This window comes from Haliotis cracherodii, unplaced genomic scaffold (genome assembly GCF_022045235.1).
Source record: "Haliotis cracherodii isolate W230 unplaced genomic scaffold, xgHalCrac1.p SCAF_1, whole genome shotgun sequence".
Lineage (NCBI taxonomy): Eukaryota > Metazoa > Mollusca > Gastropoda > Lepetellida > Haliotidae > Haliotis > Haliotis cracherodii.
In genome coordinates, this window is record NW_027266264.1 from 13,623,273 (window position 1) to 13,642,449 (window position 19,177).

At 40.4% G+C, this 19,177-nt stretch overlaps 1 protein-coding gene across 1 annotated transcript in view; it reads left to right on the forward strand.

The window, feature by feature from the left end:
• The window catches only part of LOC139459973 (cubilin-like), a 31,354-nt gene that overhangs the window by 4,119 nt on the left and 8,058 nt on the right, over nucleotides 1–19,177 (forward strand). The window contains exons 3-7 of the mRNA XM_071241687.1: nucleotides 7,551–7,626; nucleotides 8,369–8,505; nucleotides 10,330–10,467; nucleotides 10,986–11,070; nucleotides 11,592–11,713. Coding sequence (XP_071097788.1) covers nucleotides 7,551–7,626; nucleotides 8,369–8,505; nucleotides 10,330–10,467; nucleotides 10,986–11,070; nucleotides 11,592–11,713 — 558 coding nt within the window. The remainder of the gene's footprint in view (nucleotides 1–7,550; nucleotides 7,627–8,368; nucleotides 8,506–10,329; nucleotides 10,468–10,985; nucleotides 11,071–11,591; nucleotides 11,714–19,177) is intronic.

Genomic DNA, 19,177 nt, shown 5'->3' on the forward strand with positions numbered 1-19,177 from the left:
ATTTGATTTGAGATAAAAATGTCAAATGTCTGTCAAAAATTATACCCAAGAAGTTTGCTTCGTTGACAACCTTAATAGGATTGCCGTCCAAAACTAAATCTGGGTCTCCATGAGGCTTGTACTTTCTACAAAAGTGAATACAATTTGTTTTTGATTTCGAAAATTTAAAACCGTTTTCTAAGGACCATTTATGTATTTTATTTAGACATAATTGTAATTGTCTTTCTATAGTATGCATATTTTTACCTCGACAAGATACGTTAAAATCATCCACAAAAAGCGATCCATCAAGTGAATCATTTAAAACTTTTGAGAGACTATTTATTTTAATACTAAACCAAGTGACAGACAAAATACTGCCTTGTGGGACACCCTGATCCTGATTATAATGATCAGACAGGGTAGAACCCACGCGAACTTGAAATTGCCTGTCAGTTAAAAACCCAGATATAAATTGAGGCAAACGGCCTCGCAATCCAAAGTCATGTAAATCTTTTAAAATACCGTGTTTCCATGCAGTGTCATATGCTTTTTCTAGATCGAAAAAGATAGACACTGCATGTTGTTTGTTTATTATTGTATTCTTAACGAATGACTCCAGTCGAACTAAATGGTCAATGGTACTGCGATTTTTACGAAAACCACATTGAATATTTGTTATTAAATTATTAGATTCTAAGTACCATGTTAATCTATTATTGACCATGCGTTCCATGGTTTTGCAAACGCAGCTGGTCAATGAAATAGGTCTATAATTTGAGGGGTCAGTATGATCCCGGCCTGGTTTTGGTATGGGAACAACTATGGCATCACGCCACGAAGAAGGAAATACACCGGATGTCCAAATATCATCAAATATTAACAGTAGTGTTTCTAAACATGATTCTGGTAAATGTTTTAGGATTTGATAATGTATGTTATCAGTTCCTGCAGCAGTATCATGAGCTTGCCCAAGGGCAGTATGGAGCTCATGGATGGAAAATATTTCATTGTAGTCTTCTCCATTATCAGATTTAAAATGGATGTTTTTCTTTTCCTGCTGCTTTTGGTATTTTTGAAATGTTGGTACATAGTTAGTCGAGGAAGAATGTGTTGCCAAAGTTTCTCCAAGTTTATTAGCAATATCTGAACTATCAGTAAGCAATTCATCCCCATTTTTAAGATGGTGGATGCTGGCTTTGGAACCCTTACCTTTGATCTTTTGAATCATGTTCCACACTTTGGACATCGGAGTCCGTGAATTTATTTTTGTAACATAGTTCTGCCAGGATTGACGTTTATTTTGTTTAAATGTTCGTTTGGCTTTAGCATTTAAGATTTTGTATTTATTCAAATTATGGACCATAGGATGGCGACGGAAATAGTGTTCAGCTTTTTTCCGTGCCTTCCTAGCTTGTTTGCAATCGTTTGTAAACCATGGTTTGCGGATGTGAGGATTTGTAGAGGACTTAGGAATACAGGTATCAGCTATTTTATGCAGTTCATCAGTAAATGTTTGTATTGGATCAGGTATATCAGTAAAAAGAGCAGGCGTTAATTTGTTGGAAGACAGTATTTCAAACAAGGGCCAATTTGCTTTGGAAAAGTTCCATCTGGTTGAAGGAGGGACGTCAGATGGGATAACAGGTTTTAATATAGTTGGGAAATGGTCACTGCCACAGAGGTCATCATGGACTGACCAATCGAATTCATTAAGTAGATCAGAATCTGTAAGAGATAAATCAAGGGATGAGTACGTACCCGTTCCAGGATGTAAATATGTTTTAGAATTGTCATTGAAAATACAGAGATCGTTGTAAGAAATGAAATCTTCCAATATCCTCCCTTTACTGTTTGTATCGGTACCTCCCCAGAGAGGATTGTGCCCATTTAAATCACCCATGATAATACAGGGTTTGGGAAGCTGGTCATACAGCGCTTGGAGGTCAGTTTGGCGTAGGGTAATAGATGGGGGAAGATAAATAGAGCACAGAGTAAAAACAATGTGCATTGTGACACGTATAGCAACAGCTTGGAGAGGGGTAGTAAGAGGGACAGGACTGTGGATGACGCCCTGCCTCACCACAACAGACGATCCCCCAGTAGCTTTGTCACCTGGAGGAGAAAAGCAATGATATGAATTGTAATGTCGAATATCTAATTTATCCGTTGTCTTCAGGAACGTTTCTTGCAGGCAAAATGCTGATGGTCTGAAGTCTTGAATCAATACTTGTAAATCATTAAAATTATTTCTAAGTCCTCTACAATTCCACTGTATGATGGGATTAAAACTCATGGTGGTTCAATGGGCGTTCTAGAATGGGAGGGGGGACCACTCCCAGACACTGGTCGAGAAGGAGTAACCTCCATCTCCAGAGGTTCAAACGGATTATGAACCTCCACAGTGATTGGTGAAGAAGGAGGCACCTCCAAATGTTGGAGAGCCCTGGCCTTTTTTAGGGCTCCAAGCCGAAAGGCTGTAGAGCCCTATTGTAATCGTTCGATTTATTATTATTATTATTATTATTATTATTATTTATTATTATTATTATTTATTATTCCGCCGATTTTTGTACCTGCCCTAGCAAAATAACCACTAGCTCGATTTTGTTCAAATTTTGTGTGTGTTTGTAGACCATTGGGTACTAGTGCCCGCCAAAAAGCCAAGGCCGTAGGCCGAAAGGCCAAGGGCAGATAACTGAAAAACAAGTATTTTTTGACGATATATTTTGCCCTGTTGCTCCACAACCATTTGTCCGTTTACTTTCAAACCTTGCATGTATCTACTGCTTCAGTTGCTTGACAATTTTTGTTCTTTGACTTTGGTCATTGATCACGTGGTTTGGCAGCCATATTGGTATCAAGGTTTTGCCAGGGTTTTTTGGGCACCTGTCTTCAAATACTATCTCCTCTGAATCCACTGCATGAAATGATTTCAAACTTTCTGAGAATTGTCTCCATACAGAACACAACAAATTAGCATAGCCATTTTTCGATATCTTTTTTAGTTGCGGCCATATTGGATTTTGATTTTGATCATTTTTTTCACCGAAATTTTACTTTTAAGATCATAGCTTGTACGGTTCTTGACAGAAATTATTGAAAGTTTGCATGAAACTTTGAGACTATATGCAGCTCATTTTGTCCTGGGTTGCATACTGAAAGCATCACTGCTTGGTGTGGTATTATTCGATTTAAGTACAAAAATCAGACTTGAGTACAAATACTGAAGGAAGCGCCTCATAAATCTACTATAAACCCCTACTCACTGGCTTTGCAGATACCCTCGCGTTCTCCACAGCCTTGTTCAATATTATGTGTACTACCCTTGACGACCAGAGTTAGAATTGGCCTTTTTCAACCTATGCTTGTCTCAAGAGGCAACTATGCTTGTCACAGGAGGCGACTAATCAGATCAGGTGGTCATACTCGCTTGATTCTTCATTTCTCAATTGCCAATTGCTACGGTACCTTATTTTTGTCGGCGTTGTTTAAAGCAAACCATTTGCGGATTAGGATATGGTCGAGGTCGGAAATTGGTTTAGTACACACTGGGAAACTGTGGCACACGTAAATTTGGTAGCGGTAATGTCCTGCAAACTGTGACTATCTTTTGACGGAGTTGGTACAAGCAAACTATATGCGGATTCGAATATGGTCGAAGTCAAACATGGGTTAAGAACACACTGGGACACATGTGGTGATGTCTCACAAGCGGTTCATTACATTTGACGGCGTTGGTACAACCAAACCATTTTGGGATTCGAACATGGTCGAAGTCAAACATGTGTTAAGAACACACTGGGACACGTGTGGTGATGTTTCACAAGCGGTTTATTACATTTGATGGCGTTGGTACAACCAAACCATTTTGGGATTCGAACATGGTCGAAGTCAAACATGGGTTAAGATCACACTGGGACACGTGTGGTGATGTCTCACAAACGGTTCATTACATTTGATGGCGTTGGTACAAGCAAACCATATGCGGATTCGAACATGGTCGAAGTCAAACATGGGTTAAGATCACACTGGGACACGTGTGGTGATGTCTCACAAACGGTTCCTTACATTTGATGGCATTGGTACAAACAAACCATTTGAGGATTCGAACATGGTCGAAGTTGGAAATTGGTTAAAACATCCTGGGACACCCAGGTCAATTTAGTAGTGGTGATGTCTCACAAGAGGTTCTTTACATTTGACGTCGCTGGTACAGGTAAACCCTTTGAGGATTCGAATATATGAACGAGGTGGGGAACAGGTTTAGCACTTTATCTCAGCAATGCGACAGGAACCCGGGGCCCGGACGAACGCAGAACGTTAATCCGTTTGACTGGAGCCCAACTGACAAAGAAGTTACGGCCTGTTAAAGTGTCACCAAGCCGAATGGCTGAAGAGTCCCAGTGTTAGCGTTTGATTTAATATTATTATTATTCCGCTGATTTTTGTACCAGAGCTAGAAAAATAACCTCTTGCTCGATTTTGTTCACATTTTGTGTGTGTATGTGGACCGTTGGGTACTAGTGCCCTCCAAAAACCCAAGGCCGTAGGCCCAAAAGCCAAGGGCAGATAACTAAAAGAACAGAATATTTTGAAGATATGTTTCGCCCTATTGCTCAGCAACCGCTTATCCGATTACTTTGAAACCTTGCATGTATCTGATGCTTGAGCTGCTTGACATTTTTTGTTTTTTGACTTTGGTCATTGGTCACGTGGTTTGGCAGCCATTATGGATTCAAGGTTTCCACAGTGTTTTTTTGGGTACCTGTCTTTAAACGCAAAGAACTCCGAGTCCACTGCATGAAATGCTTTCAAACTTTTTGATAATTATCTCCATACATAACACATCAAACTTTAGTAGCCGATTTTGGAATTCTATTTTAGTTACGGCCGTATTGAATTTTGATTTTGATAATTCTTTTTCAACGAAATTTTGCTTTAAAGATCATATCTTGTAAGGTTCTCCACAGAAACTATTGCAAGTTTACATGAAGTTAGTGTGCCATATGCATCTCATTTATTGTTATTGGTTGTATGCTAAAAGTAACACCGCTTGGTGGTAATATTTGATTTATATTTGGGACACCCCTGGAACACGCCAATTTCTTAGCGGCGATTTCTGGTGACTATCTTTTGACAGAGTTGGCACAAGCCAACCTTTTATGGATTCGAACATGTTCGAGGTCAGAAATGGTTTTAGAACAGACCTGGACACCCTGGAACACGCCATTTTCCTTGCGACGATACCCTGCAAGTGGTGCCTACATTTGATGGATTTGGTTCAAGGAAACCCTTTGAGGATTCGAACATGGACGTTTGGGCACAGTGTTTCTTGGAGCCCGCCATTGCTGCTTGCAGCTTTAATCTTCATTTGCTTTTTTTCCGTTTTTGTCAAAGGGGCAACGCCCTTGAGTGTTTTGACTTGTTTTTCTGACATTTGGTCAGTTTGTATGAACTCTGTTTGTGAAGAAGCAGACATTGAAGTAGGGGTTCTGATCTGGCTGAGGTTAGTTGACACGTCTGAAATGATCCGCTGATCATGTATCCAAGAGATGTCTGTTTGGCATTGTGTTGAGGTTGTGAGAACTGTCTTGACTGAAACAGGAGTTGAGACTGCGGCGGAATAAGATTTTGAAACAGTTGTTCGAGACGGGGACTGAATGAATTTTCTGGCTTCATGATAAGTTATGTTTTGAGTGAATTTAATTTTCAGAATTTTGGATTCATGGTGAAACATGGAGCACGATTTAGAGGAGGCAACATGTTCACCATCACAGTTGTTACATTTGAGTGTTTCATTAGTGCACTCAGAGCTCTCATGAGCCCCTGCACAACGTACGCATACAGTTTTGCGAGTGCATGATTTCGCACCGTGTCCAAATTTCTGGCACTTAAAGCATCGGAGTGGGTTAGGCACATACACCTCCACTCCGATGTTAAAGTATCCCGCCTTGATAGACTGTGGTAAATTCTGAAGGTCAAAAGTGACAAGATATGTGTTTGTTTTTATGATTGATTCATCTTGTTTTCTGGTGAAACGCTTTACAGCAGTAACACCTTGGGATCTTAGCTCCGCCACAATCTCTTCTTCACTCATGTCAGCCAGACAACGAGCATAATCTCTAACGATGCCCCGACACGAATTCAGTGTCCTGTGCACCGAGACAACAACCTTGGTGTTAACAAACTGCTGTATACCCAGCAGATTAACAGATTGCTGTCGCCGTGCACATTCAACTAGAAGTGAACCGCTTCGCAAGCGTGTGACATTTGTAACAGTTCCACAAACACTTTCAATACCTTTGGAAATAGCAAAGGGATTTAATTTTAATGGGTTACCATCAGCAGAAGTAATAACTAAGAACTTCGGCCAAGAATCATCATTTTGAGGTACTGCTTCTTCATCAGAAGAAACAGAGTCTACATGTCGACGTTTGTTGGTCTTGGATGAACCAGATTGAGTGTGGTGAGTCATGGTGTAATTTATAAGATTCGGCATCCCTGCTCCCCACCCGCCACCGAGTGTCAACAAGGACGATGTTGCAGTGGAAGCCAGACTGCAACAACAGGGCTACAAGGGTGCTATACTCCAGAAAATACAGACTTGAAAAGCTGTGATATCTAAAAGAATACATGCCAGGCTGGTTCGGCCCATGACACATTTCTAAAGAAAACAGAAAACAGAGGTCTATATCACCAGATTGGCCCATGAGCCACCGCCTTCAGGCATAGGACTCTAGGCAAAATACATTATATCATAATTTAGATGATAATACTCCTGACTAAAAGCTATGTGGAATATTGATGATCTTGTGAAATGCAAATTTCCATGCACAGGGCATGACGTGACCAGCCAATTGATAGAATCGGGCCAATTCTACCACCCGTCTAGGCGAAGTAAGGGTCGAAGTGGTGTGTTGGGCAAAAGGAAAACCGGGTCCTGGCTCCAATGCCCTCAACCACCAGAATCCCGTCCTCCGCCGACACAGGGGCGCAACCCACGGCAAACGGGTTGCCCAATTTGGTCGCCTTTTACGACCAGCAATGGGGTGCTGTGGAAATATTCTACCCCGGTTCCACACGGGGGAAGAGCTATTACCGCTACCCAGCACTCACCACGAGGAGGTTGCTCTTCACGAGTGCCGTGTGTGTGTGTGTGTGTGTTTGTGTGTGTGTGTGCGCTTGTACTAGTAAGAACTGATGCCTATTTATAGTGCTAGATCTCTGAGATACCATGCCTTAGTTGAACTTGAATACCCCACTCAGACGAAGTATTCAGACTCCGAGCCGACCAGTCCTTGTTTTAGCCCCTTAATGCCGAGGGCCAGGTGAGGTAACAACAAGTAGCATTTTTTCACGCCTTTTTGTATGACGAGTCCGGTGAGCGAACCCCGGACCTTCCGGTCTCTGGCCGGACGCTCTACCACTGCACCACGGAGGCGGTCCCTTTCATGAGTATGTATCATAGGGGATCATGTAATTAAGTTCCTTAACCATCTCTATAAATCCATAAATCAATCCTAGTTCTTTACCATATTGGGTTTATGATATATATGTTTACATTGCAGAATGCACTGGGAATCTTACTGCTTCGTCGGCTGCGCAAACGCTGCAGTCGCCATTTTACCCTCTCCAATATTTCAGGTTTGAATCAACAAAAATCTAAACTGCCGGGGAAGAGAAAGTATACACCCATGTAGAGGTGGTGAAACATGAAACAAAGAAGAAATGGTTATTTGTCGGTGATGTGTTTGATACTGGTGTCATGGATGTGTTTTGGACATTACATGTGAGATTGCAGTGTTTCGGCAACTGTTTGCAGCCTAGTAACGTTTTGATCACGTATATAATGTTTTAGTCAAATCAAATATTTATATGTATACTTACTTTAGCCCGGCAGTTTATATACTATGTGTATGTTTAATTGCTTGACATAAAAGGGAAGTCTACGCAATTCGCTGTGCAGAGTTGCTTCCCTTGGACACGCCAGAAACCTACGATTGTGGGTTCGAATCCCGGTTCGACCCGAATGTTTCTAGGTTTGTCAGCACCATACCCGTGCTCGTGGGTTTCACCGAAGTGGTAAACGTCCTAGACCTGCATCACTTCGGGCTTTCCCCAACATGAAGCTGACACGCCGTGATATAACTGGAATACTGTTAAAAGCGGCGTAAAACCCAACACACTCACACACTCACTATTTCGCTAACACCAAAATTAATCATGTTATTCTAACAGCTAATTGGCCTTTTAGGTACAATCTCTCTCGGCAGATTATCGAGTCTGATTATTCTCTGAGGTTGACGTTTTTCACATATATGTGATACTATACTGTATAAATGCCCTTCTTGATTACCTTAACTGTATGTCATCTTTCCTTATTCAGTAACCTTCATTGTAAATGGACAATTACAGCTGAATCCAACAAAACGATCATTATCAAAGTGGTAGATTCTCAGATTCAACCAAGCGCTGGGTGTACGGCTGATTATGTCTCTGTTTATAACGGGAATGACACCACAGGTATGTACATGTTTTCATTGATGATATTCTTGTTTGTTTGTTAGTTTGTTGTTTACGGCTGCACTCGGCAGTATTCCAGCTAAATGACGATGGCTTGAAAATAATCTAGTCTGGACCATCCAGTGACTGACATCGCGATCCTCGATCTTTGTAACTGGTATTCGATGACATGCATCAATCATGTGAGCGAGTCTGACTGCACGAACCCGTAATTACATTGTACATAGCAAAGGTGCCTCTTACGACTAGCCAGGGTTGCTGAAGACCAATTGTAACCTGGATCTTCTAGGATGGATATACTTTGAACGTAAAGAGGTGAACCTGCCTTATGCACTTGCATCTTCCCGAAGCAAGAAGGTTAACTGACTTTAAAAGTCCTGTTTCCACCCTTGCCGAACTAGGCTGGAATTATTCGGCTCGATCGTAGCGCCACTAGTGGCTATTACCGTTTATGTCTCCTATGGACGAATGAGATTCCACCTCTCGTATCACTTGCGTTTGCTTCACCCAAAACGGTGGCGCCTAGTCAGGACGATCTGATCGATAATCAAGTTCTATATTGTGATACCACGGGTCTTACATCGCGAAATGCATCAAATCACGTGAGCACCTTGATTAAAAACATGAAAAGATTTGGAAAATAACTGTTGACAACGAGTTGGCGGTGCACATGCTTTGCAAATCCTGCAATTGACCGAAATCTGCACGACAGTTTACGAACCGGATTTCGATTTCGGTGCGCGATTTTGATTGGACTATGCACAGACTCGTTAGCCCAAAATGTAACTCCATAATACGAGCCTAGTTCGGCAAGGGTGGAAACTAGACTTTTATAGTCAGTTAACTCACTTGCCTCGGGAAGATGATGCACTTGGAGGTCTTGAAAGCCCATTCGTCAAACATGCCACAACTCTTTGTGGTTGTGTATGATCTAGGATCCGCTGGTCGCTGTTTCGAAATCTCCTTGTCCATAAAGACTGACATAAGTGGGTGTGGTTTTATGCCGAGCAATATCACGGCTAGGGACACTTGAAATTAGTTTCACACATTGTACCCGAGTAGAATCGTTCCACGTGACGAGCGAATACGTGTTAGTCCACCACACCAGGGCGACATTAAGCAGTTACTCCGTATTACATTGAAATCCATCTAATCCGGACCCTTTATAACCTGAATTCCCGAATTCCGGATGATATTCCGATTCCGATTTCCGTTTTCGGACAGATATAGAGAATCTCACCCAAGTGTCTTTTGATATCAAATATATCAACGCGAGTTGATAAAAGTGGAAAAATTCCGAGGCTTGCCGAGGATTTTTGCCACTTTTATCAACGAGTGTTGATATATTTGATATCAAAAGACACGAGGGTGAGATTTTATTTATCATCCAACATCATTCTTTCAACTTTTTCAATTTGTAGACAGTAATTAGCAGTGTCTTCAGTGTAAAAAGTACTGCAAACAGCTTCAGTAGCAGAGCCATTATTGATGTCATTTGATTGTGACGTCATGGTAACCAGTGATGTCACAATGGTCTGCAAAGCATTGTGATGTAATTTCATTGCAGCGATATCTACAGTGTAGATATCGCTTGATCTCATCCAAGCGATATCTCCTGTGGGAGCCAGTTTTGGATGATAAATTGTATTTATTATCAAAATGGTAAGATGTACTTAACAACGAGTCCAGATATTTTTATTTATGTTTGTATTCATATACCAACTCCCATCTATTATTGTACGCATTGATTGTTCTTCATGTTCATATTCATGCAGCGTTATTACATTTGCTTGAAGTTTCATAATAATTTCTTCTATTTTTCAGCATCCAACCTAATGGGCGCCTTTTGTAATGACAACACACCTATATACCAGACCGGTTTAAACAAAGCGCTTATTGTTTTTGAAACGGACAATTTCTTTGTAATGAAGGGCTTTAAACTGACTTACAAATCCGTCCCAAGTAAGCAACCACACGCTCTACTTACTACTTATAACATCATCTGGCTTATGATATAAACGACTTATTTTAATTTACGATGTAATCGTGTATAATATACCGTAATGTAAACACTGGAACCTACAGCATGAAAAATGTAAAACTTCCGTTTTTCGGAAACCTTCTGAGTGCCTTCCCATATTAGATTCGGAGCGTTTCCGGGTCCCGATACTTTCAAACTTCTAAACACTTGGTAGCACATTTAGTTAATTTAACTAGAAAGACTTACAAATAATATCAGAACATTTTGAATATTGGTTGAAGAATCCGGAGGGGAGGCGGTTTCCAGCAAACAAAATCTGACTTTTCGTGCTGTGTCTTAACTTCTGAGTGTCACTTTCCGTGGCGATGTGATGCATTTAAGATCACATGGCCATGAGAATCCGCAAGATTTTGAAACAAAAATATTGTATGATAATGTTAATATGATTACTGCATGACATCCCGAAAAGACAATGTTTATTATCAATCATATCTTTCAGGTTCTAGCTGCTCTGTTATCCTTCAAGCTGATGAAACACCTCCCAATTACATTGTTTCACCTGGCTACCCGAATGCATATTACAAGTACGAAATCGTTCCATGTTTATACACGCTATGCTAAACTGATCCCCTAAATTCTTTTTTATGATTGTATTTCCTGATGAATGACTTTGAAATTGTCTTTATAAAATTTGAATTAATCACGAGACTGGTACGGCAAGTGAGTGAGTTTGGTTTAATGCCGCTTTGGTGTAATCCACGGGAACGATACGGTACTGACAAAACTACACACGTAATCAGGTCGCATCAGGTTTTAACCCATAGGTTTCTGGGACGCATTAAGGATACAATTCTGCATAGTGTGTTGCGGTGCTTCAGACGAGTTGGTCAACAGTTCCTCATAATATTCTTCCAGCCGATTGTGTGTAATGCTGCTTGCCTCTTAATATCAAAGAAAACAAAACGAAAACAGCCAAAGCAACTACAAAAGCTAAAACCATTGCCCAATGAATGTACTTTGTTCTTCGTAAAACCCGTAAAAGTTTACCTTATATCGAGTACGCTACCTCATTCCTGAAAGCTGATCGATTATAACGCTGTTGCAGCAACCTTGACTGCGTCTGGACTATCATCTCTCTTCAAAACAAAATTGAACTGGATGTTGTGTCATCAGATGTAGAAGGTCCTTACCCTACTTGTGGACATGACGTTGTTACTGTCTACTCAGGTAAGCACAAGTCATGCATTGTTCCACTGGTATTCTGAGTCCACGAGATGTTGTCTTCGGTAATGACGCTTGGACACCAGATGAGCTGACCTGATAAATATAGGACTGGTAAATTGGTACTGAGTTGGTTTTCATTTGGAAAGAACGGATACCAAATGCATGTGAGATGTGAATAAGTGAGTGAGTGAGTGAGTTAAGTTTTAAGTCACATCGGCAATATTTCAGCCATATCGTGACTATCAAAGGTTAAATATTAGAAATACTTCGAAAACGTATAAAAACCTGCCAACGATGGGCAGTAAAATAACTAGATTTATCACAGAGAAATATTTAAAACTAGTATGGAATCATAAAATGGATAGTACGATACATAACAATACATTATAAAACAGGCTATGATCTCCAACAACTGAAGGTAGATCACCATACTGGGGACCATGGGGACTTACAGTACTTTTGCTACCTGCATGGACCCCAGCTGGATTTACATCATCCCTTCATCTGTTGGCAATTATTAACACATTTAGCCAAATTAAAACAACATATATTCTACGGTTAAAAGATATGGTAAGAATAAATCTACTTTGAAAGACGTGGTCTTACATACCCTCTCCAGGGGACAATAATTTTACACTACTTCAACCCCCTTCGAGGATATAGCCACTAACAATCTCAGGTATCACATTTATTCTGCCAATTATAAAACACTATATTATATACACAATATATTAATCAAAATTTATGGAACAATTCAATTTCTTTTAAAAAACGAATAACTAAATGAGAACTGATATTAAAAAGATCCTTCATAGATGTAATCTTGAAATATTTATCCCTTGTGATGGAAAAATCAACACAGTCAAGCAGGACATGCTTGACCGTGATTCTTTCATCACAAGGGATGCAAAACGGAGGATCCTCACCTTTTAATAAATATTCGTGCGTATATCTGCTGTGGCCAATACGACATCGTCTTAATACGACCTCTTCAAATCTGGACTGACAACCCAAGTAGGTGTAACCAGTAGTGGGTTTAATTTCATGTAATTTATTGTCTACTTGGGTGTCCCACTTCTCCTGCATGAGATCTCGGATGTAAGATCTAATGACAGGTTTATAATCACTATAGGGTATAAGAAGTGGTGTCACAGATTTGTTGAGTGCTGCTTTTGCAGCAGCATCGGCCATTGTGTTCCCAACAATACCAACATGGCTGGGTAACCAACAAAAAACGATGTCGCACTGGCCAGTAGCAAGAACATTTAATAATTCAATAATTTCAATTAAAAGTGGATGTTTACAAGACTGATTTTTAATTGCCTGAAGACAAGAAAGAGAATCTGAAAATATAATAAATTGCTTATGTTTGGAATGTTTACTTATGTACTCTAATGCTGTTAATATGGCCTTGGATTCGGCTGTAAAAATGGAACAGTTATCTGGAAGTCTTGAAGATATAGTCCTGGATCCAATGATGGTGGCGCTGGCAACTGCGTCACCATCCTTAGATCCATCGGTAAATATAGATTTATAAGTATCATATTTGCTTCTTAATTCATTATATTCTTGTTGATAAATAAGCTGATTTGTTTCCGATTTCCTGAATTTAGTTAAGGATAGATCCACCTCTGGCATTACCAATTGCCATGGCGGGGAAGACAAAAGTTCTGTGGGAGCTATCAGGTCAAGATGTATGTTAGCAGCTGAAATATGATGTTTTATTCTTATTCCAAGGGGTGGAGTAAGACTTGATTTTTTATTGTAGAGTTCTTCATAGAAGGGAGTAAAAACACAACTGAAGGCTGGATTGGAGTTATTAGAATGCAATTTAGAAATGTACTGTAAAGATAACTTTATACGACGTTGTTGAAGTGATGGTTCATCAGCTTCCAGAAACAGGCTATGAACCGGAGACGTTCTAAACGCTCCAAGGCAAAGCCTCAGGCCCTGATGATGAATAGAATCAAGTTTTTTTAAATTACTTTTACATGCTCCACCATATATAATGGAGCCGTAATCAAGTTTAGAGCGGATAAGCGTTCTGTACAGTTGGAGGAGGGTTTTCTGATCCCCTCCCCATTTTGAATTTGAAACTACTTTTAATAAATCCAATGCTTTCAGGCATTTAGTCTTTAAATAATTTATATGTGGCAGAAAGGTCATGTGCTGGTCGAAAATAATGCCAAGAAACTTGGCCTCTTTTACAACTTTGATAGGAACACCATCTAAAACTATATCAGGGTCCTTATGCGGTTTATACTTTCTGCAAAAATGAATGCAGTTGGTTTTAGCTTTTGAAAACTTGAAACCATTTTCAAGAGACCATTTATGAATTTTATTCAAGCATAATTGAAGTTGCCTTTCAATAGTATGCATATTTTTCCCACGACAGGAAATGTTAAAATCATCCACAAAAAGTGATCCGTCGATCGAATCAGTTAAAACTTTTGATAAACTATTTATCTTTATGCTGAATAATGTGACAGACAAAATACTGCCTTGAGGGACACCCTGATCCTGATTATAATGATCAGACAGGGTAGATCCCACTCGGACCTGAAATTGTCTGTCTGTTAAAAAGTTGGATATAAACTGAGGCAAACGACCTCGCAATCCAAAATTATGTAAATCTTTTAAAATACCATGTTTCCATGTAGTGTCATATGCTTTTTCGAGATCGAAAAAGATAGACACTGCATGTTGTTTGTTTATTATGGCATTTTTAACGAATGATTCTAAACGTACTAAATGATCGATAGTACTTCTGTTTTTACGGAAACCACATTGTATATTGGTAATGAGATTATTGGTTTCTAAGTACCAAACAAGTCGATTGTTTATCATGCGTTCCATGGTTTTGCAAACGCAGCTTGTCAATGAAATTGGACGATAATTTGATGGATCGGTGTGATCACGTCCTGGTTTAGGTATTGGAACAACAATAGCCGCACGCCATGAAGGTGGAAAACTTCCTGTCGTCCAGATTTTATCAAAAATATTTAACAGAGATAGTAAACATGATTCTGGTAAGTGCTTCAGGAGTTGATAAGGTATGTTATCAGCTCCAGTAGCTGTATCGTGAGCTTGTCCAAGGGCAGTATGTAGTTCATGAATAGAAAATATTTCATTGTAATCTTCCCCATTATCTGAATTAAAATTAATAGGTTTCTTTTCCTGCTGTTTTTGGTATTTTTGGAATTGAGGTACATAATTTGATGAGGAAGAATGTTTAGCCAAAGTTTCACCCAGTTTATTAGCAATATCGGATTTATCAGTTAACAATTCATTCCCATTTTGAAGATGGTGGATACCAGATTTAGATCCCTTACCTTTGATTTTTTTAATCATGTTCCATACCTTCGACATTGGCGTACGTGAATTTATTTTTGAAACATAAGCTTGCCAAGACATGCGTTTATTTTGCTTAAACGTACGCCGTGCTTTAGCATTGACAATTTTGAATTTATTTAAATTATGTACCATAGGATGGTGACGGAAATACTTTTCAGCTTTCTTCCGTGCCTTCCTAGCTTGTTTGCAAGTATCATTAAACCATGGTTTACGGATGTGTGGATTAGCAGAGGACTTAGGAATACATTCATCAGCTATGTGATTTAGTTCATCAGAAAACATTTGGATGGAATCAGGAACATCAATAAAACGACCAGGATGTAACTTGTTTTCACAGAGTAATTCGAACAACGGCCAGTCAGCTTTACTGAAGTTCCATCTTGATGATGGAGGAACATCAGATGGCGTTATGTTTTGAAGAATAGTCGGGAAATGGTCACTTCCACAGAGGTCGTCGTGGACTGACCATTCAAATTCATTTAATAATTCAGAGTTTGTGAGTGATAAATCAAGAGATGAATATGTGCCTGTACCGGGATGTAAATAAGTTTTAGAGTTATCATTAAAAATACATAAGTCATTGTTCGAAAGAAAGTCTTCTAATATTCTCCCTTTATGGTTTGTAGCAGTACCACCCCAAAGTGGATTATGCCCATTGAGATCCCCCATGATGATACAGGGCTTGGGTAGCTGGTCATATAGGGCTTGAAGATCAATTATTTGAAGAGTCGAAGATGGAGGTACATAAAGAGAACATAACGTGAAAACAAAGTTTAAAGTTAACCGAACAGCAACAGCTTGAAGTGGCGTATTAAGAGGAACAAGGCTGTGTATAATACCCTGCCTCACCACGAGAGAAGAGCCTCCAGTGGCTTTAGCAGCTGGAGGTGAATAAAAATGATACGAATCATACAGTCTGATGTCAATTAAATCAGTATTTTTTAAGTACGTCTCTTGTAAGCACAGTGCTGAAGGTTGATAATCCTGAATTAATAATTGTAAATCATTTAAGTTGTTCCTTAGTCCTCTGCAATTCCATTGGATAATGTGAGAAGAGCTACTCACGGCGGCTCAACTGGAGATCGTGAGCGGGAGGGAGGTCCATTCCCATGAGCTGGGACTGAGTGACTAACCTCCATCTCCAGAGGTTCAAAAGGATTATGAACCTCAATAGTTGTAAGAGAAGGCACCTCCAAATGCTGGATTGGCTTGCCTTTCTTCTTCGAATGTTTTTTGTTCATCCTTGATATGTGGGCTTTGCCCTGAACAGTTTCAATTACGGTGTCTGGTTCTGAACTTATAGTTGTAGTAGGTTCTGGTGAGAGAGTCTCTGTTTGAGAAGCTGATGTTGCTTTGGATGTGTCATTTCGAGATGTCTTACTGGTCTCGATAGTAATTTGTGTATCCTGTATCCACGAGATATCAGTTTGTGTGGAGGACGTTGAAAATGTGACAGCTGGAGTAGGTGAGGAAACAGCAGCTGAATAAGTTCTGGTAGAAGTTTGCAATGGAAGGAGTAATTTTTTGGCATCTGTGTAGGAAATGTTGTTTGTACATTTGAGTTTCAAGATTTTAGTTTCCTGCTCAAATACAGGACAAGATTTGGATGAGGACAAGTGCTTTCCGTTGCAGTTGGCAAATTTGATTTCATTTGTGCAGTCTGAACTCTCATGAGTTCCACTGCAACGGAAACATCTTGCCTTAGCAGTACAAAATTTAGCTCCATGGCCGAACTTTTGACACTTGTAACACCGGAGTGGATTTGGGATATAAACCTCAACTCCGATGTTAAAGTAGCCAGCTTTAATGGATTTTGGAATAGTGGACATTGAAAAAGTGAACAGATAAGTCTGGGTGTTAACAATAGTTCCTTCCTGTGTTTTCCTGGTAAAACGCTTAACTGCGGTGACGCCTTGATTTTTTAATTCATCTGCTATATCCTCTTCAGCCATGTCTGACAGACAGCGAGCGCGATCTCTCACAATACCTCTGCAAGAATTCAGTGTCTTGTGCACTGAGACAACAACCTTTGTGTTAACAAACTGCTGAAGACCCAGCAGATTAACAGATTGTTGTCTCCGTGCACATTCAACAAGGATTGAGCCAGAACGAAGACGTGTGACATTCTTGACTTCCCCACAGGTACTTTGGATTCCCTTGGAGATGACAAAAGGATTGAGCTTTAAAGGAGAGCCATCAGCGGATGAAATGACGATGAACCTAGGCCAAGAATCGGCCACTTGTGGAGAGACATCTTCATCAGACGAGACAGAATCTGTATGCCTACGTTTGTTTGTATTTGAAGAACCAGAGTGCAGATTTAGAGACATGTTGTAAGTATAAGTTTCAGCATCCCTGCTCCCCACCCACCATCGAGTGTCAACAAGGACAGTGTTATATTGCACCGGATATCCAGGATGCAAACACCAGGGATACAGGGATGTTATACTCCAGCAAATATGACTTGAATAGCTATATTTATCTACCAGATTTAGTGCCAGGCAGGTTCAGTCCATGACAAGAAACTGGAGACATACAGAATACAGAGGTCAACATCACCAGATTGGCCCATGAGCCACCGCCTTCTGGCGTAAGACTCTAGGCAATATAGTCAATCAAAAAGTGAGAACTCATACAAGTTAAGCATGGCCAAGACCAAAATATACATGAACACATAACACGGGTGTGCATACACAATATTACGCACAGGGCCTGGCATGACCAGCCGATTGATAAGACCGGGCCCATCTTACCACCCGTCTAGGCGAAGTAAGGGTCGAAGTAGTGTGTTGGGCAAAGGAACACAGTTCCAGGAACCAGTGCCCTCAACTACCAGAATCCCGTCCTCCGCCGACACAGGGACGCAACCCACGGCAAACAGGTTGCCCATTTTAGTCGCCTCATACGACCAGCAATGGGAGGCTGTGGAAATATTCTGCCCCGGTTCCACACGGGGGAAGAGCTATTAGCGCTACCCAGCACTCACCACGAGGAGGTTGCTCTTCACGAGTGCCTGTGAATAAGTGCGCGCTGATCCAATGGCCTAGTAAACATTAAATCATCATCATTATTATTATTATTATTATTATTATTATTATTATTATTATTATGTAGAGATTAAAATAAAAAATGAAGCAAAGACGGTTTGGGTGATCCTGGCACAGTCAGGCTGGTTAGGCTCATCATCAGCTCAGGGCCCTTGCCCCTGCACACGCAGCCCAAACAGCGAATGGGACTTCTCCCAGGAAGCGCTGCCTAGTCAAACCCACCCAGAACATGTCGGAGAATGTAAAAATCCCCAACACTGCAGCCTTCTGCATTACCAAGATTGTCAGTAGGGCTGTATTCCTAGTAGCAAACCCGGGTACTCTCCCAATGTCAATCAACAGATTGGGAGGTACCAAACCTAAGGCACCGAGAACAATGGGGAGTTGGTACTTGGGATGCAAGCGTGACATTTCGAAAGCGAGGTCCGCATATATGCCATGTTTTTTCGCAATCTTGTCAATCACGTTAGTGTCAAAAGGGACAGAAAATCCAATGATATAAATGATTTTATTGCATTTATCAAAAAGGACTTATTATTATCATTATTAATATTATTAGTATATAAATAACCGTTGCATCACACACAAACAATACCTCTTATAACGAAGTCATGTATAGCAAATACTCAGTTATAACAAACATTGGGGACATTGATTGCCCAGCTGTCTAAGACGCCGCAATTGGCCACGCAGAGTTGGGGTGTAAGAATCCTGTGACTATGCAATCGAATAGCAGATTCGCCCTAATTATAATTTTTGCTATGTCAGCCGATACGTGTACTCTTGAGTGAGTGAGTGAGTATGGTTTTACGCCGCTTTTAGCAATATTCCAGCAATATCACGGCGGGGGACACCAGAAATGGGCTTCACACATTGTACCCATGTCGGGAATCGAACCCGGGTCTTCGGCGTGACGAGCGAACGCTTTAACCACTAGGCTACCCGACCGCCCCCGTGTACTCTTGAGTCATGCATTGTACATCATTGGTATTGTTTGTTGTTTAACGCCGTAACATTCCACTTATGGTGACGCTTGTAAATAATGTAGTCTGGACCATACAATCAA